The 14,268-nt window shown below is 36.1% G+C and overlaps 1 protein-coding gene across 1 annotated transcript; it reads left to right on the forward strand.

Annotated features, from left to right (window-relative positions):
- Positions 1–7,486: 7,486 nt before the first annotated feature.
- On the forward strand, positions 7,487–12,175 carry LOC148117331 (melanoma antigen preferentially expressed in tumors-like). The gene is given in 4 exon segments (XM_087902794.1): positions 7,487–7,776; positions 8,206–8,790; positions 9,676–9,971; positions 9,974–12,175. Coding segments are annotated over 4 exon segments (1,428 nt in total). The 3' UTR covers positions 10,231–12,175.
- Positions 12,176–14,268: the final 2,093 nt, after the last annotated feature.

Raw genomic sequence — 14,268 nt, forward strand, 5'->3', positions numbered from 1 at the left:
CTGAGGCTTATATTAATTATAAATGCTTGCCTGATACCTCAGGTTTAGTACTAACTACCTCTTACAAGTTAAATTGACCCATTTCTATTAATCTACATTCTGGAATGTACCTTTTGCCTCTGTTCCATTTTGTGTGTTCAACAAATTCGATATCTGGCTGTCAATTTCTCTAACTCTGTCCCTCTTCAGCTCAGGATACTCTTAGCCTGGTTTTTTACCTAACCTCCTGCTGCCAAGCTACATGCCACTGAGCTCTTTATTAGCCAATTATGGTAATACATATTCATAGTATACAAATAATGTTCCACAGAATTTCCTCCTTTTTGTCTAAGTAAAAGGAAGGTTTTAATTTTTAACAAAGTAAAACTATATATATATATATATATATATGTGTGTGTACATATATGTGTGTGTGTGTGTGTTATCAAGAATTACAGTTACAAAATTCAGTCTATTTGGCAAAATTAGAGAAAACTATATTATCTATCATATCTTTGTGAGGCTAAAATTTTACCCCTAATTTACCTTTTATCATAGCTTAAGACAACTCTATCTAATCTTCAACTCCATCAACAAACCTAGAAGGATGAAAATGTTACTAAATGACAGGGACATCAGTTTCCCTGGACCGTTACCCTAGGCTCTTCTCTGATGTTGGGGTATCCAGCTATGGCCTATAGAACTGGCATATCTGACAGACATTTCTGAGAAGCAGGGAATTTTGAAGGATTTTCTGCCTTTTCTTGACAAAGTTTGGGAGTCACTCACTGTCTTTTGCATTTACTGGTCCAGTTTGGACAGTAGCTCTCAGCAATTGAGACAAAGGGATTTTCTTTGCTCACTTGGCTGATTTTCGCCATAAAGAAAATATATTCCATATGGAGTTTCTTCAGTGCCCATCACCTCTTCTGAAGTAGGTTGGTTCTGCCAGGAAGAGACATGTCTATGTGAGCTGCATAAACACCAACAAGAGCATACACACACAGTATAAGGAAATTAATTTAAATTTGTATCAAAATATACATAAATCCATACAAATATAAATACTTATATTTATGCTTAGGACTAGTAGTTGCTTTTTTTAGTTTAATATAGATTCAATAATCTATCCTTTTATCCTACCATTTCTATATCCCCCTTTTTCTTTTCAGAAAGAGATCTTTGAATCTAATCTTTGTTTAATTTTTTAATGATCATTACCATTAATAACTTGTGATCAAGCCCCCTTAAGTGACAACAAACATCTAAAACCAAAGTTTGAGAATGTGGTTACAGTTCTCTAGACTGTTTCCTGTTGTTTGTTGGTGCTCTTATCTTTGGGGGAGTCTTGAAAAATGGGAACAATAATGAAGTACCAGCTGGAGAAGTCTGTGAGCATGGACCATCTCAGCCAGCAGCCTTCAAGCTGTTTGGATGATCAATGTTAAGGAGACTCTAACAGAGGTATTCTGAAATTCTGGATCACATGGGCCATCAGTTTTCATTGGTGTTTGGTCCCCTTGCTCTGAAAATAAATAAACTTTTAAAGATTATATATATATATATATATATATATATATATATATATATATGTATATATATATGCATTATTTCAAGTATAGAGTGTGCATTGTGCATAAGTTAGCCAAATATGAGTTTTTATTATATGTTTGAGCAAGTAAAATATGCATTACATATCTTTTTGTTCTTTTAGGTTCATTTCTTTATGTTTGTAGTTAGGATTTCAGAGAATCTTTCTCTTTGAGACCTGATTTTCTTTATCCCAGAATGAATCCACAGCCTCTCATTTCCTGTGGAAATAAAAGCATAACCTCTCCTGCAAAGCAATACACATTTTGACTTAAAATTTGGAAGTCAAGAAATTTTCTAAATATATAGATTGGTTTAATCAAGAAGTCCTTACAACACATTATGTCCTAGAAATCAAAAAAATTCAAAGATGACAGAATAACATACAAGATTCAGACTTTCTGTATTTTTTTAATCTTTACTTTGCTTTTGCTTTTATATTACTTTACTCCCACTTTTAGGACTTAATTATTTTAAAACTATTTTATATACCATTTTTCTCTCTTTCAAGTCTATGTATATTTTCAAATACACTGTGACACATTTAGAGGGTTTTTATCTGATCCTGATTTACTGCATATCTCTATCCTTTTCTGACCACATGAGACAAACTTCAAACTGTTAAGTGATGTGGCTAAGACCAAAGCCTATGCCTTGGCAGCTGATTCTACCCTGTTTTGTTCCCTGAGAACCTAGCCTCATGTCAGAGGTACAGGTATGAGCAGCATTTACTGTCTGAACTCTGGAACGTTGTTGAGTCCATGCTGCCACCAAGTAGCACTGCTTGCTGCTCATAAACCCCATTCAAGTGTTCAGTAGCAGGACCTCCCAAAAGACCCTTCCATGCTGGTACACAAACCAGGAAAATGCATCTTAAAGTAGGCATGCCTCTGTTTGCCTCTAGCAAACAAGAAAACAGTGGTTACCAAGAATTTGAGTTTGACTCCATTTTGTGTGTTTAGATTTCTTTTTTTTAAGCTTTTATGGCTTTATGTAGATGTATATGGCCCTGAATGTTGGGCGCCATTTGTAGGTGAAATTTTCCTGTCCTGCAGCCGCTCTGAAACACACTGAGTCTTATATTTTAAATGCTCATCTGATAGCTCAGGCTTATTACTTACTAGCTGTTATAACTTAAATTTACCCATTTCTATTAATCTACATACTGCCGTGTATTTTTTATGTCGGTCCCATTTTGTGTGTCTGATTCATTCTGCCTCTGGCTGGTGACTCCTTTGACTGTGTACTTCTTCATCCCAGCATCCTTTTAGTCTAGTTTTCCCATCTAACCTCCTCCTGCCCAGCTATAGGTTAGTGAGCTCTTTTTAGCCAATGAGAGTACTACATATTCATAGTGTATAAAAGGATTGTTCCACAACAGTAGGACATCTTGGGAACTGTCTCAACAAACAGTTCTCCCTGTGATATAAATTTGCTGACTGATAACAGTTGCACAATGACATTAATACAGTCTCAGCAGGATTTTTGGTTTTCTGCCGGCAGGGAATTCTATCAGAGACTATTACTAAGTCAAAGCTCATATAAATGTAATTCATGGATGGTTTTAACCCAGGTAAACATAATAACTTGTTAGCATAAGTCCCATGGTTCTGTTTTTTTTTTTCAAGGAAGATACAGGTGTAAAGGGGTTGTGGAATCCTGCTCCATTGTTAAGAAAAACTGATGATGTAGTCAGCAATACTAGGAGGAGTGGGAGATAGGAAGATCCATCTTATAATCACTTTAACATCAATCATAGAGATTCAGAATTCGCCTGCTTGGTTTCAGTCTTGCTTTGCTCCAGTATTTATTCACTATGACCCTTTCCTCCTCTCTTTTGGAATAGTAATGTATTTTTGTGACATTAAATGTTAGAAGTATGTAATTTGTTTTTTATTTTGATTTTGCAGGTGTTACAGTTAAGAGATTACCCCGAGTCTCACAAGAAACTTTAAGCTCTGGAATTGTAAACAATCTTGAGAATGAAAGACTGTGGGGACATTTGAAGTTGGACTGAGTGCATTTTGCATTAAGATATGACTACAGACTTATGCGGACCAGGGAGCAGGATGGAGTAGTTTGAATGAGAATGGCTCCCATAGGCTCAAGTATTTGAATGCTTGATTCCTAGTTGGTGAACTATTAAGGGACAATTAGAAATTGTGGCCTTGTTCAAGAAAGCCTGTTACTAGGGAGTGGGTTTTGACATTTTAAAAGCTAGTTCCAGGCCTAGTCTCACTTTCTCTCTTCCTCCTGCATGCAGATCAGGAAGTAAGCTCTCAGCTACTGCTTCAACACCATACTTGCCTGCCTGTCACCTTACTCCTTACCTTGATTTTCATGGACTAAGCCTCTGAAACTGTAAGCAAACTCCTAATTAAATGCTACTTTTTAATATTTTCTTTGGTCGTGGTGTCTTCTCACAGCAATAGAAAAGTAACTAAGACAATGGGCTCTGTAACATGAGGGCCTGCTTGTTGGGGTTTCTGTCCTGTCCAGTTCCCACAGTCGGTAAGCCCCAAAGAAAATCATACAGAGATTCTACATGAGATATAATCTGATTGGCCCACTAGCTCTTGTATTCTTTTTAGCTCTAGTAGCTTATATTAATCCATTATTCTTATCTGTGTTAGCAACATGGCTCAGTACCTTTTTCAGCGGGACAGGTCACATCTTGCTTCCTCTGTGTTCTGGGCAGGAGTGGGAATAATGGGCTTCCTCCTCCCTAGAACACTCCTGTTCTCATTGTCTCACCTCTACTTCCTGTCTGGTTTTCCTGCCTATACTTCCTGCCTGGCTACCAACCAATGAGCGTTTATTTAAAACATTATTGACAGAATAAATACAATTCTCCCACACCAGGGCTGAAAACTGCATATGATTATTGATTACTTTTCCCTGTTAGCAGCTTGCATAGTACATTGAAAATTGTAAGAACTAGTTCTTATGGATGAGACATGAGGGCTGTTTGCAGATCAATTCCTCCAAGTCCTATGCCTGAAATGTGTGGTGTCTTTCACAGTAATGTCATACCTTCAAGTCCTCATAGGCAGCTGAGCACAATGGCAATAGTGTCTATTCCTTGGGGTTTTTCTTAGATTTCCCAAACTAGATTTCAGGATTTTTTAACATCCTTCCTGATTGCTTCACTTACCTATAGCTCATTGTGGTATAATGTTTAATTTTTTTGATTGTTTCATTTCTGTCGTTTCCCTTAATAGTGATTTATAAGTTCATTGCTTTAGGACCTGATAAGATAGAAAATACTGATTTTACTTTTAAATAATTTTTACTTGCTCAGTGACTTACATTGGTATCTGTATACAGAATATTCCATGAACTGCTGAGAAGATATGTATCCTATAGCTATTAAATATAATAGTCTATAGATTCTTACTCCAGTATGCTTTCTTATTTCTGTGATAAACAACATAACTGAAAGCAACTTGGGGAAGAAAGATTTTATTTCACTATTCCTCTTATAAATTCATGATCCAGGGAAGTCAGGGTAGGAATTCAAGATAGGAATCTGGAAGCAAAACCCACGAAGTAATTATGTTTACTGACTCCCTCCCCCCGGGTTGTTCAGTTGAAAACCATACTTTTTTTTTTCTCAAGTATATTTTTACACTATTTGTTCAGCATTTAAAGCACCTCTGCAATTTTTTCTGCTATGGCATTCAGGAGGTATTTTCATTTGCTGTGCTTTTTCATATTTCCTATAATTTTGTGTTGTGACCTCTGTATCATGTTGGATTGCTATGTGACACCTTCAGGTTTATCTTTTTATAGTGTTTAGCCATCTGTGCAGGGCTCAGTATCAAATCCCAAAAAGAAAGAAGAAACCACTGTAACAGCTAAACTACATATAGAAGTACACACAGAAAGTATTGAAATCAACAACCCCAACAACTATACAGCAGATACTTCTCACCCAACAGTAGACCATCTTTGAGAGGGAGGAGGCATCTGCAACCTAAGGCCTTCTGAAGTGGCTTCCTTCCCTCTTCTTAGCTATTCCTGTGTATTCTTTTACATATGAACTTTACCATCAGGCTAACCCAGTAAAAGGTAGATATATTTGAAATTGAATTACATTTATGAATTACATTTAATCATTAATTTTGGGAAAACTTTTTAAATGTTTTTAATTTTGAGTTTGTCAGGGAAAAGTCAAATTTAAATAGTATTGCTCCAAAACCCTTATAATGGACTCTGGAGTCCTTATTCAATATCAGGCACATCCGCAATAGAATTGTGAACCAAAGTCCTGGAATATTCACAGATATTCCTAGGAACAGGGTGACCTTGTAATAGAGCATATACAGCAAATTCTTGAATACATTTCACTAACATTAAACAGCAAATTCTTGTATACATTTCACTAACATTTGTAACAGTGTGTGAAATCAGCTACTTTGTTACATCAAACTGCCCAGTCTCTTCCTCTCTAGACTGACTTTTTCTTCACACAAAAGAAAGTTCTTCACCAAAAAGAATCACTTACACTCTCTAGCACTTTGAGCTACCACAGAAGACCACTTTTTTAAGACCCTTAGACATGTGCCTGAAATTGAAATCCCAGAAGCTTCAAGAAAATGTAACACTTTTTAAATCTTAGTCATCAGGTTATTTTATCAAAAGACAATGCCATAAAGTGTACAAGATGCTGTAGCAAAGTACCATACTAGGTAGGTGATAAGCAACAGTTATTTTGTTTCTGATGGTTTTAATGTTTTTGCTTCAAATTTTTCCTTATTTTGTGTATTCATATGATGCTACATTGTCTTATAATCTATCCACTTTATCATGCTGTTTTCTTTTTATCAGTGCTTTGTAGGCATTTTAGAGGATTTGTTGTCATCCCGGCAGTAGAAGAGAAATTTAGGAGCTTTCTGACTCTTTCATGCGTTACAGGATTCTTAATTCCCCCTCATTTTGTTTTCTTCCATCATTAACAAATTTTCTTCAAAGTTGCTCCTATCCACATCAATTTTTTTTGTTTCTCAGAGCCTGTGTGTTTCAAAGACTGCAGTTTTAAACCCTCCATATTGTCTGTTTGATATGCATTTGATATTCATTTTTGTAACACATACTCATAATTCATATTAATGAGACTCATTGTGGTATGTCCATACCAACTTCTAGATTACATGAATTATATCTAGCTGTGTTTTATACCCCAAACCCTGCCATCTCTCCTAGACCCTAGAAGTCTCTGTACCATAATCAAATTGACTATTTAATTTTTACTTTCCACAAGTGAGATAACATACAGCTTTGAACTGAACACTTTTGAAGTCTTTGCCCAAAACTGTACTGCATTATTTTGATTTTATGTTTTCTTTTTCATCTGTAGGATTAAATCATGACTAATTTTTCTGAATTTTCTTAAGGTCAACTTTAAGTTCTTAACCATGTTCCTTCATGTATGTCTTATACAGTTTGGTGTCTTCATCTGCCACAAATATAGTGATGGGAGTGAGACAAATCAAGGGCTAGAATGTCATTCCTTTTCTCTTTAATCACAATTAATTTGATGTTTTATTATTTACTATTTTAGATTTACTTTTTCTTCATGATAGCTTATATACTATGGAGGGAAAATACTGGAATTCATGTAAAAAAGTGAACGAAATTGTTTTCTGCTTGCTTACTACCCATTTTGATGCCATTTTATAAGACACAGAGAATATATACATGGGGGAGAGAGTAGTAACACACCTATAAACATATACAGTTATAAACTCACAAGTCTATTTCTAATCTGTGTCTATCGTAGATGTAGCTGGTGGTGGCTATCTGATTGATTTATTCTTTAAATCATTTCTACCATGCTAGCACAGGCTGCAAAGAAGACACTGTGTGTTTTCCCAGAACTTCTAAATGTTTCTCCTCCTGATGCAGGTTCACAAAAATGGATGCAAAGAACCCCAAAACTCTGTTCGATCTTGCTATACAGTGTTTGCTGAGACATGAGTCTGCAGCAATCCAAGCTCTGGAGGATATTCCAAGATGTTTTTTTGTTCCATTGTTCATTGCTGCCTTCAAAGGAGGGCATAAGAATATATTGAGTGAGATGATGAAAGTTTGGCCCTTTTACTGTCTCCATCTTGGGACATTAACTGTACAGGATCCTCAACATGAACTCCAGAAAGCCATGATTGAGAATCTTCCAGTATGTCCCTCAAAGAACTCTGCTTCTCGGTAAGACTGTATATTAGAGACATGGTAATTCAACGGTGGTAATACTACAGCCTGATACTCTCTTAGAAGGAGTAACTAGTGAATGCTGCAGGTTGATTTGTGAGACTCTGCTAAAACTTGGTAACACATTAAAGACTGATGTCTTCAATATTCCTTAGGAAATCTGTTATTGAGGATTCTATTGATGGGTTTATATAACAGGTGTTACTTAAGAGAAAGACAGAAGCTTTAAGACTGGAGGGGATTTAAGATGTACAAAGGATGGGGGAAGAGGAGGTTGAATTTTCATGGCAAAGACTTGTTGGTAGTTAGTACAAGGAGTAACAGCTATGGATAAAAGGATTTGTTCCTATATGTCATCATTGATCCTACTGGGTTTCATTATCATTTGCTATTTCTCAGATATTCTATCTCCTCTTACCCCTACAGGAAACCTAAACTGAGGATTCTAGATTTAAGGGAAGACATTGACTGTAGGATCACATGCCCTGAAGTCAGCAACAAATCACCTTTCTGCTTTCAATCTTGTTCTTATTCTGACCACTGTGTGGCAAAAATGGAAGGACAGCATCGTGGTATAGATTTTTGGTCCACGATTCGCTTACCCATGGGACCTATCGAATTACTAGTGGATCTTTCCCTAGGTGGCTCCTTAATGGAAAAGGAATTTTTGGTTTTGCTTGTGAGGAAATTTGTGGAGAGTTTAGGGGCTTTGAAGATATGCTGTCGAGATTTGCAAGTTGATAGATTGGGTGACTGCAAACGCACCCTGAGATATCTTGATCTCAACTGTGTTAATCGGCTGTCAGTTGATAAGGGTTCACTGAGTGATATCTCCAACATCCTATCTCAGATGAGCCACCTAAAGAGCCTTAGACTGCTTAAAGTCACTTTTAGATCTCTGAGTGGAAAAGACTTTAAAAATTTCCTTAGTCATTTGCAACGTATCGAAACCCTTAAGGAACTCAAATTGTCTTCATTCTGTCTCAAAAATCATCTGGACAGCGTGCTCAGGTAAGAGTAAGTAAGTAAGGCATGTTTCTGGGTTTCCTGGATAAGTATTGGGACAAAATAGAAAATATTCATGAGTATTCCTTAACTCCTCAAAACCTTTTATGCTTTCTGCTTTGTCACTTTTGGGAATTTGACCCTGGAGGAGGAATTACAAAAACTAAGCAGCCAGCAATGTAAAGATAAGTGCAGAAATACAAAGGTGAAAACCCACTAACCCTTTAGATATGAGAAGAAAGAAGAATTGAGATGGTGGAAGACTTTTTCTATAGCACTGATGCACATAATCATAGATGCCAATGGCTTACAATGACAGATCACTTTGCTAATTTGTAGTCACCAAGGTATAGACCATGAAAGTAGAGGATGGCATTTAGGGACTGTCCAAAGGTAATCTCCAGTTGACTGCTCTTTCTGATCCCTTTCCACTAAAAACGTGAACTGAAATCTACAATGGATAATAATTTAAGTATTAAATGCATTAGTTGTTCTCTTAGTATTTCTTAAAATCATGAATTATAATACACTTTACACATTCTTAACATTAAAATAAATTATATTTCAGTGTAGAAAACCAAACATTCAGCCATATGTGGTGGCACATGATTTTAATCTCAGTACTCGGGAAGCAAAGACAGGCAGATTCTCTGAGTTCAATGCCAGTATGATGTTTATAGTGAGTTCCAGGGCAGCCAGGACTACATAGTAAGTTACTGCCTAAAACAATATCTCAGAGTCACAAAACTATTAAGTGAACAAAGTACAGATCAACGCATTAATACTCACTTATACCGCATGTGAAAATTGGATTATTCTGGATATAAAGGTATAGTGTTTCTCATTGAATCCTCATTCTTCAGAAATTTTATTGTTGTTTTATCCCTACAGAGTTCTGCCACCTAGTCTGGATTTTTTGTATCTGTCATTCTGTGATATATCGTACAGAGACTTCAAATTTCTAGCCCAGTGTCCTCAGGCTTCTCACCTAAAGATGTTGAATCTTAGTAACAATGCAATGTATTGGGATGATTTCGAGCCCTTTCAAACTCTTCTGTTAAATTTCTCTGGTACTCTTAAGCATCTGGAGATAAATCATTGCCTTATGAATGATTCTGCAATCTCTGTTCTTATCCCTGCCCTAATGCGTTGTACTCATCTCTGTATCCTGGTCTTTGCTTCTAACCCATCATAATGCTTATGCTTGTGAATCTCATGCATAGTTGAACACCTTTGATGAAGCTAAAATATGTGATTCATCCTATCCCTATGCATTGTTATGAAAGATGGCATTTTCAGGGCAGATTAGACCGACGGAGGCTTGCTCTTGTACAACTACAACTGAACGCGATGCTACAGATTTCAGGGAGGCGTGACATGAAATGGATCATTTACTCAGAGTTAATTTCACAGTCTAACACAGATTCAATCTCATATGTTACTTAAGTACTAAATGTTATTTCTTGAACCCATACACGTAAGATATAAGGTTCTTATATTGAGGGAAATTGCACTTAAGGAAATTAGATATGTAAACTAATTCCTTTACAGAAAAATTTAGAAAAAAAAGGAGGACTTGGAGAATCCTTGTGTATCTCTTGTCTACTATTGATATATTTCATTTTACTGAGCATAGTGATGTGCATGTAATACAGGATGATCAACTCCTAGTTTGCTATATTTCTGCTTGTACTGTTTGGTTCAATTGTTGGTACAGCACACAAATCAGAACAATGACAGCCTTTCCTGTCTTATTTGAGAATAAGGCAGAGTTTTTATTTTATTTTGAGACAATGTTTTCATCCCCTAAGTTACTATAGGCTGGTTTTGGCTGCTTTGTGGAAACAAAGATTTAGTAGTGGACAAGGAGAGCAGGCAAGCAGAGGTTCTGATGTTTCAATATAACCTCAAGAACACAAATATAATTTGACAATTCCTTGATGTAGGCCAACTGTAAAGTTTCCACTACTTCCCATGAACTCTTCAGTTGGGTATCTAGCCTTTGTCTCATGAATTTTTAGGTGGAATTTAGGATCCTTGCCATAATATTCCCCCTACATTAGTTCTCCTGTTCTACTCCCAGTTCTATCGATCCTTTACATTTCCTTAGCTGTATAAATCATTCCCTATATACATTTTGCTTCTCTTTTTCATTAGCTGTGCCCCATTTGGTATGATACATACAAGCCATGTTTGAGTACTGTGTCTAACTGACTTTATCCTCCAAAATATAACATAGTTATAAATTCAGTTTGTATGCCCTAGATTTACTTACAAATGGTGTATGTAAAGTCAGAAATTAATAATTACACAGGGCCAAGAAAATGCCTCAGTTTCCCAGTTGATTACCACAGAAGCACTCATTTTCTCAGCTCCTAACCTAGCGTTTGTGTAAAAAGCTGAGCATTAAAGAGCACACTTGTAACTCCAGTGTTGAAAAGGTGGAGGAAGGAAGATCATTGGGGCTACATGGCCAGACATTCCAGCAATTTAGTGCATTCTACGTTCAGTGAGAGATCTGCCCGCAGAAAATATGTGTAGAAGAAAAAAACTAGATATTGACTTTTGGCATGCATGTGTGAGCATGAGCACATGCACACATACACATGCACACATACGCACACACACATAGTCAAGTGCATGCACCTTCTCCCACACATGAACACAGACACATAAATATATCTTATTCATATTGTTAATTTCTTTAAATGCGTACTGCATCCGAAAGCATGGAAAAAGTTCAAAATTAACATTTGTTGAGATGCCAAAACAACTGCATTTCAGTCACTGAGTAACAAAAAGAATAGATTATAAGTAATAATCTACACATAATGTTGTCCTATTGAAATATATTAGTAATTGCAGTGGCTTAATTCTTTATATTGTTTTCTTTTTTAAGTGAGGTCATACTCAGTTTCAGTCTGACCACAGAAAAAAGTAATTTAATTTTGCTTTTAGAGGTTATACTGTCAAATGTATCAAACTATATATATTTTTTGGTTTTTTGAGACAGGGTTTCTCTGTGTAGCATTGAAGCCTGACCTGCAATTCACTCTCTAGTCCAGGCTGACCTCAAACGCACAGAGATCCACCTGCCTCCACATCCCAAGTTCTGGGATTAAAGATTTGCACCATCACTGCCTGGGTTCAAACTATATTTTACAGGCAAAATATAATAAGAAAATGGCAAGACAGTTAATATTTGTTTTTATTATTTTTGGTGGTAACATTATATTTCTAAATTAATAAGAAAAAGCATGTTAAAATGATGTAATTCATGTGTCATAATTCTTTTGTGATATCACATTTCAAATTTGTACATATTTTTCATAATGCTTGCATCATGATATAATGCAAAAAAATTCAAAAACCAACTAAAATACCAGTGTAATGAGCGATTTACTTTGTTGTTTATAAGCTTAAAATGCAGAGATTTGACAGTTTGTATTAAATAAAATATTAAAATTATGTTTACCTGTTTCTTTGAACTTTCTTTTTTGTGTTTTCCATATGACTGTCACTATATATTCTCTGAATAAACTGAGATCTTGTGCTCTCAGAAGTACAAATATGACTAATGTGTTAAGAATGCTGGGGAAGCTGAAACTGGACCAATATTGACATATTTTCTCTCTTTGCTCTGTCTTTCCTTGGGTACCAAGTTTCTGTCAGAGACACTGCAGCTGGGGTAAAAACTAGACCCTACAATGAACAGAGAACTTGGAATTTATTCCTGTCATTTTGAATATGTGAATGGTATTCCTGGAGACTCCTGTGCAAACAGGTGCTCTGGATACTTTGTTTTCTTTAGATCTGAAAGATAACCTAAGTGAGTGTACTATGTTGATTCTATATGGCTGTGATAAGAACTTCAAAAGCAACTGAGGGAGGAAAAGGTAGATTTGACTTACATGTCCCAACCTCAGCCCATCATCGGGGGAAGTCAGAGGAGGCATTTGAACAGGAGCAGAGGCTGGAAAGATGGAGGAGAGCTGCTTAGTGTCTTTCTGTGGCTTGTTGAACAACATGTCTTCTACAACCCAGGACCAGTTGCCCAGGGGGCACTTCCCACAGTGGGCTGGGCTCTGTTTCATCAACCATTCATTAATCAAGAAAAATGCCCCACAGACTTGCTTACAGGTCAATCTGGTGGAGGCAGTTCTTCATCTATGGTCCACTTTCTCTCCATGACTCTAGTTTCTGTAAAGTTGACAAACTGGTCACTAACAGTAGACCTATGCCGACTTGACACACATACATAGCTTCTAAACTATAACGTTTCCTTGTTTATTCCTAATATCTTACGTTACTATCACAACATAAAAGAGTATGACCTTCAAAATACCAAATCCTTTAATTTTTTCAGTATATTCACAGTTCAAGGTCTCTTTAAAATTTCAAAGACTGTTTATTTCTTATAAAATTAAATTGACTGTTATTTATTATAAAATTAAAAAATAATTTATTGAAATCTAATATTTTGGGGGATGATTTCAATATATGTGTTTATATATTCAAAGCATTTTAATATTTTGTCACATTTGATATACAAAACACGTATGCATGTTTCCAGTTCAGAGACAAATTGTAGGAGTTTGTTCTATCTTTCTGCCAGGTGGGTCCAAGGGATTGAACTCAGGGTGTCAGGTGTGGCAACAGATGCCTTTACCTGCTGCTCTATCTCCCTGGCTCCTTTAACAGGTGTTTAAGAAGTTCAAAGTACCTTCTTTTGTAAGACAGTATAGATTTATATTGTTTCAAATTATGTGAGATAGATTAACATACTTAGTTTGTATTTTAATGTCTTATAAATCACGTTTTAACCTACAGCAAAGCTTTTTCTCTCCTCAGCCTTAATTTCCAGAATTACCATTTGAAAGTGCTGAAACTTAAATATTCCACCAGGAGGCCTTAAGTTAACGTTTTTATATGTACACTTTAGTTAGAGCCAACTGAGATAAAAGCTTTGAATAATGGATTTTTCAAGAGAATAAAAATTACAAAAGGGACTGGAGAGATTGGCCAGTGGTTAAGAGCACTGGCTGCTCTTCCAAAAGTCCTGGGGTTTGATTTCCATCACCTGCACTTTTGGCACAACAACCACCAGTACCTCCAGTTCCAGAGGATCTGACACTGTCTTCAGGCCCCTTTGGACACGGCACACAAATGGTACACAAACATCCATGCAGGAAAACCACCAATACACATAAAAACATGGAAAGATTTAAAGTACAGACAACAATCCCTGGAAATCCAAAACTTATATTTTGAATTAGGTTTATTGGAAATAATTTAGAATGATATGGGATTTGAAATGATATAATAGAAGATTGTAGGTTTAGCTGTGTTTGTGAATTCTGTTTAGGATACCTAGAGACTAATTGTGGCCCGTTTGTTGAGTTAAGAAAAAGTTGATGTAATATGATAAACACTTTTAGGTATGTTTTTCTGGTCCACACCACTTCCACGTGAGTCTCACAGATG

Source organism: Myodes glareolus, chromosome X, assembly GCF_982192425.1.
Source record: "Myodes glareolus chromosome X, mMyoGla1.1, whole genome shotgun sequence".
Taxonomy (NCBI): Eukaryota; Metazoa; Chordata; class Mammalia; order Rodentia; family Cricetidae; genus Myodes; species Myodes glareolus.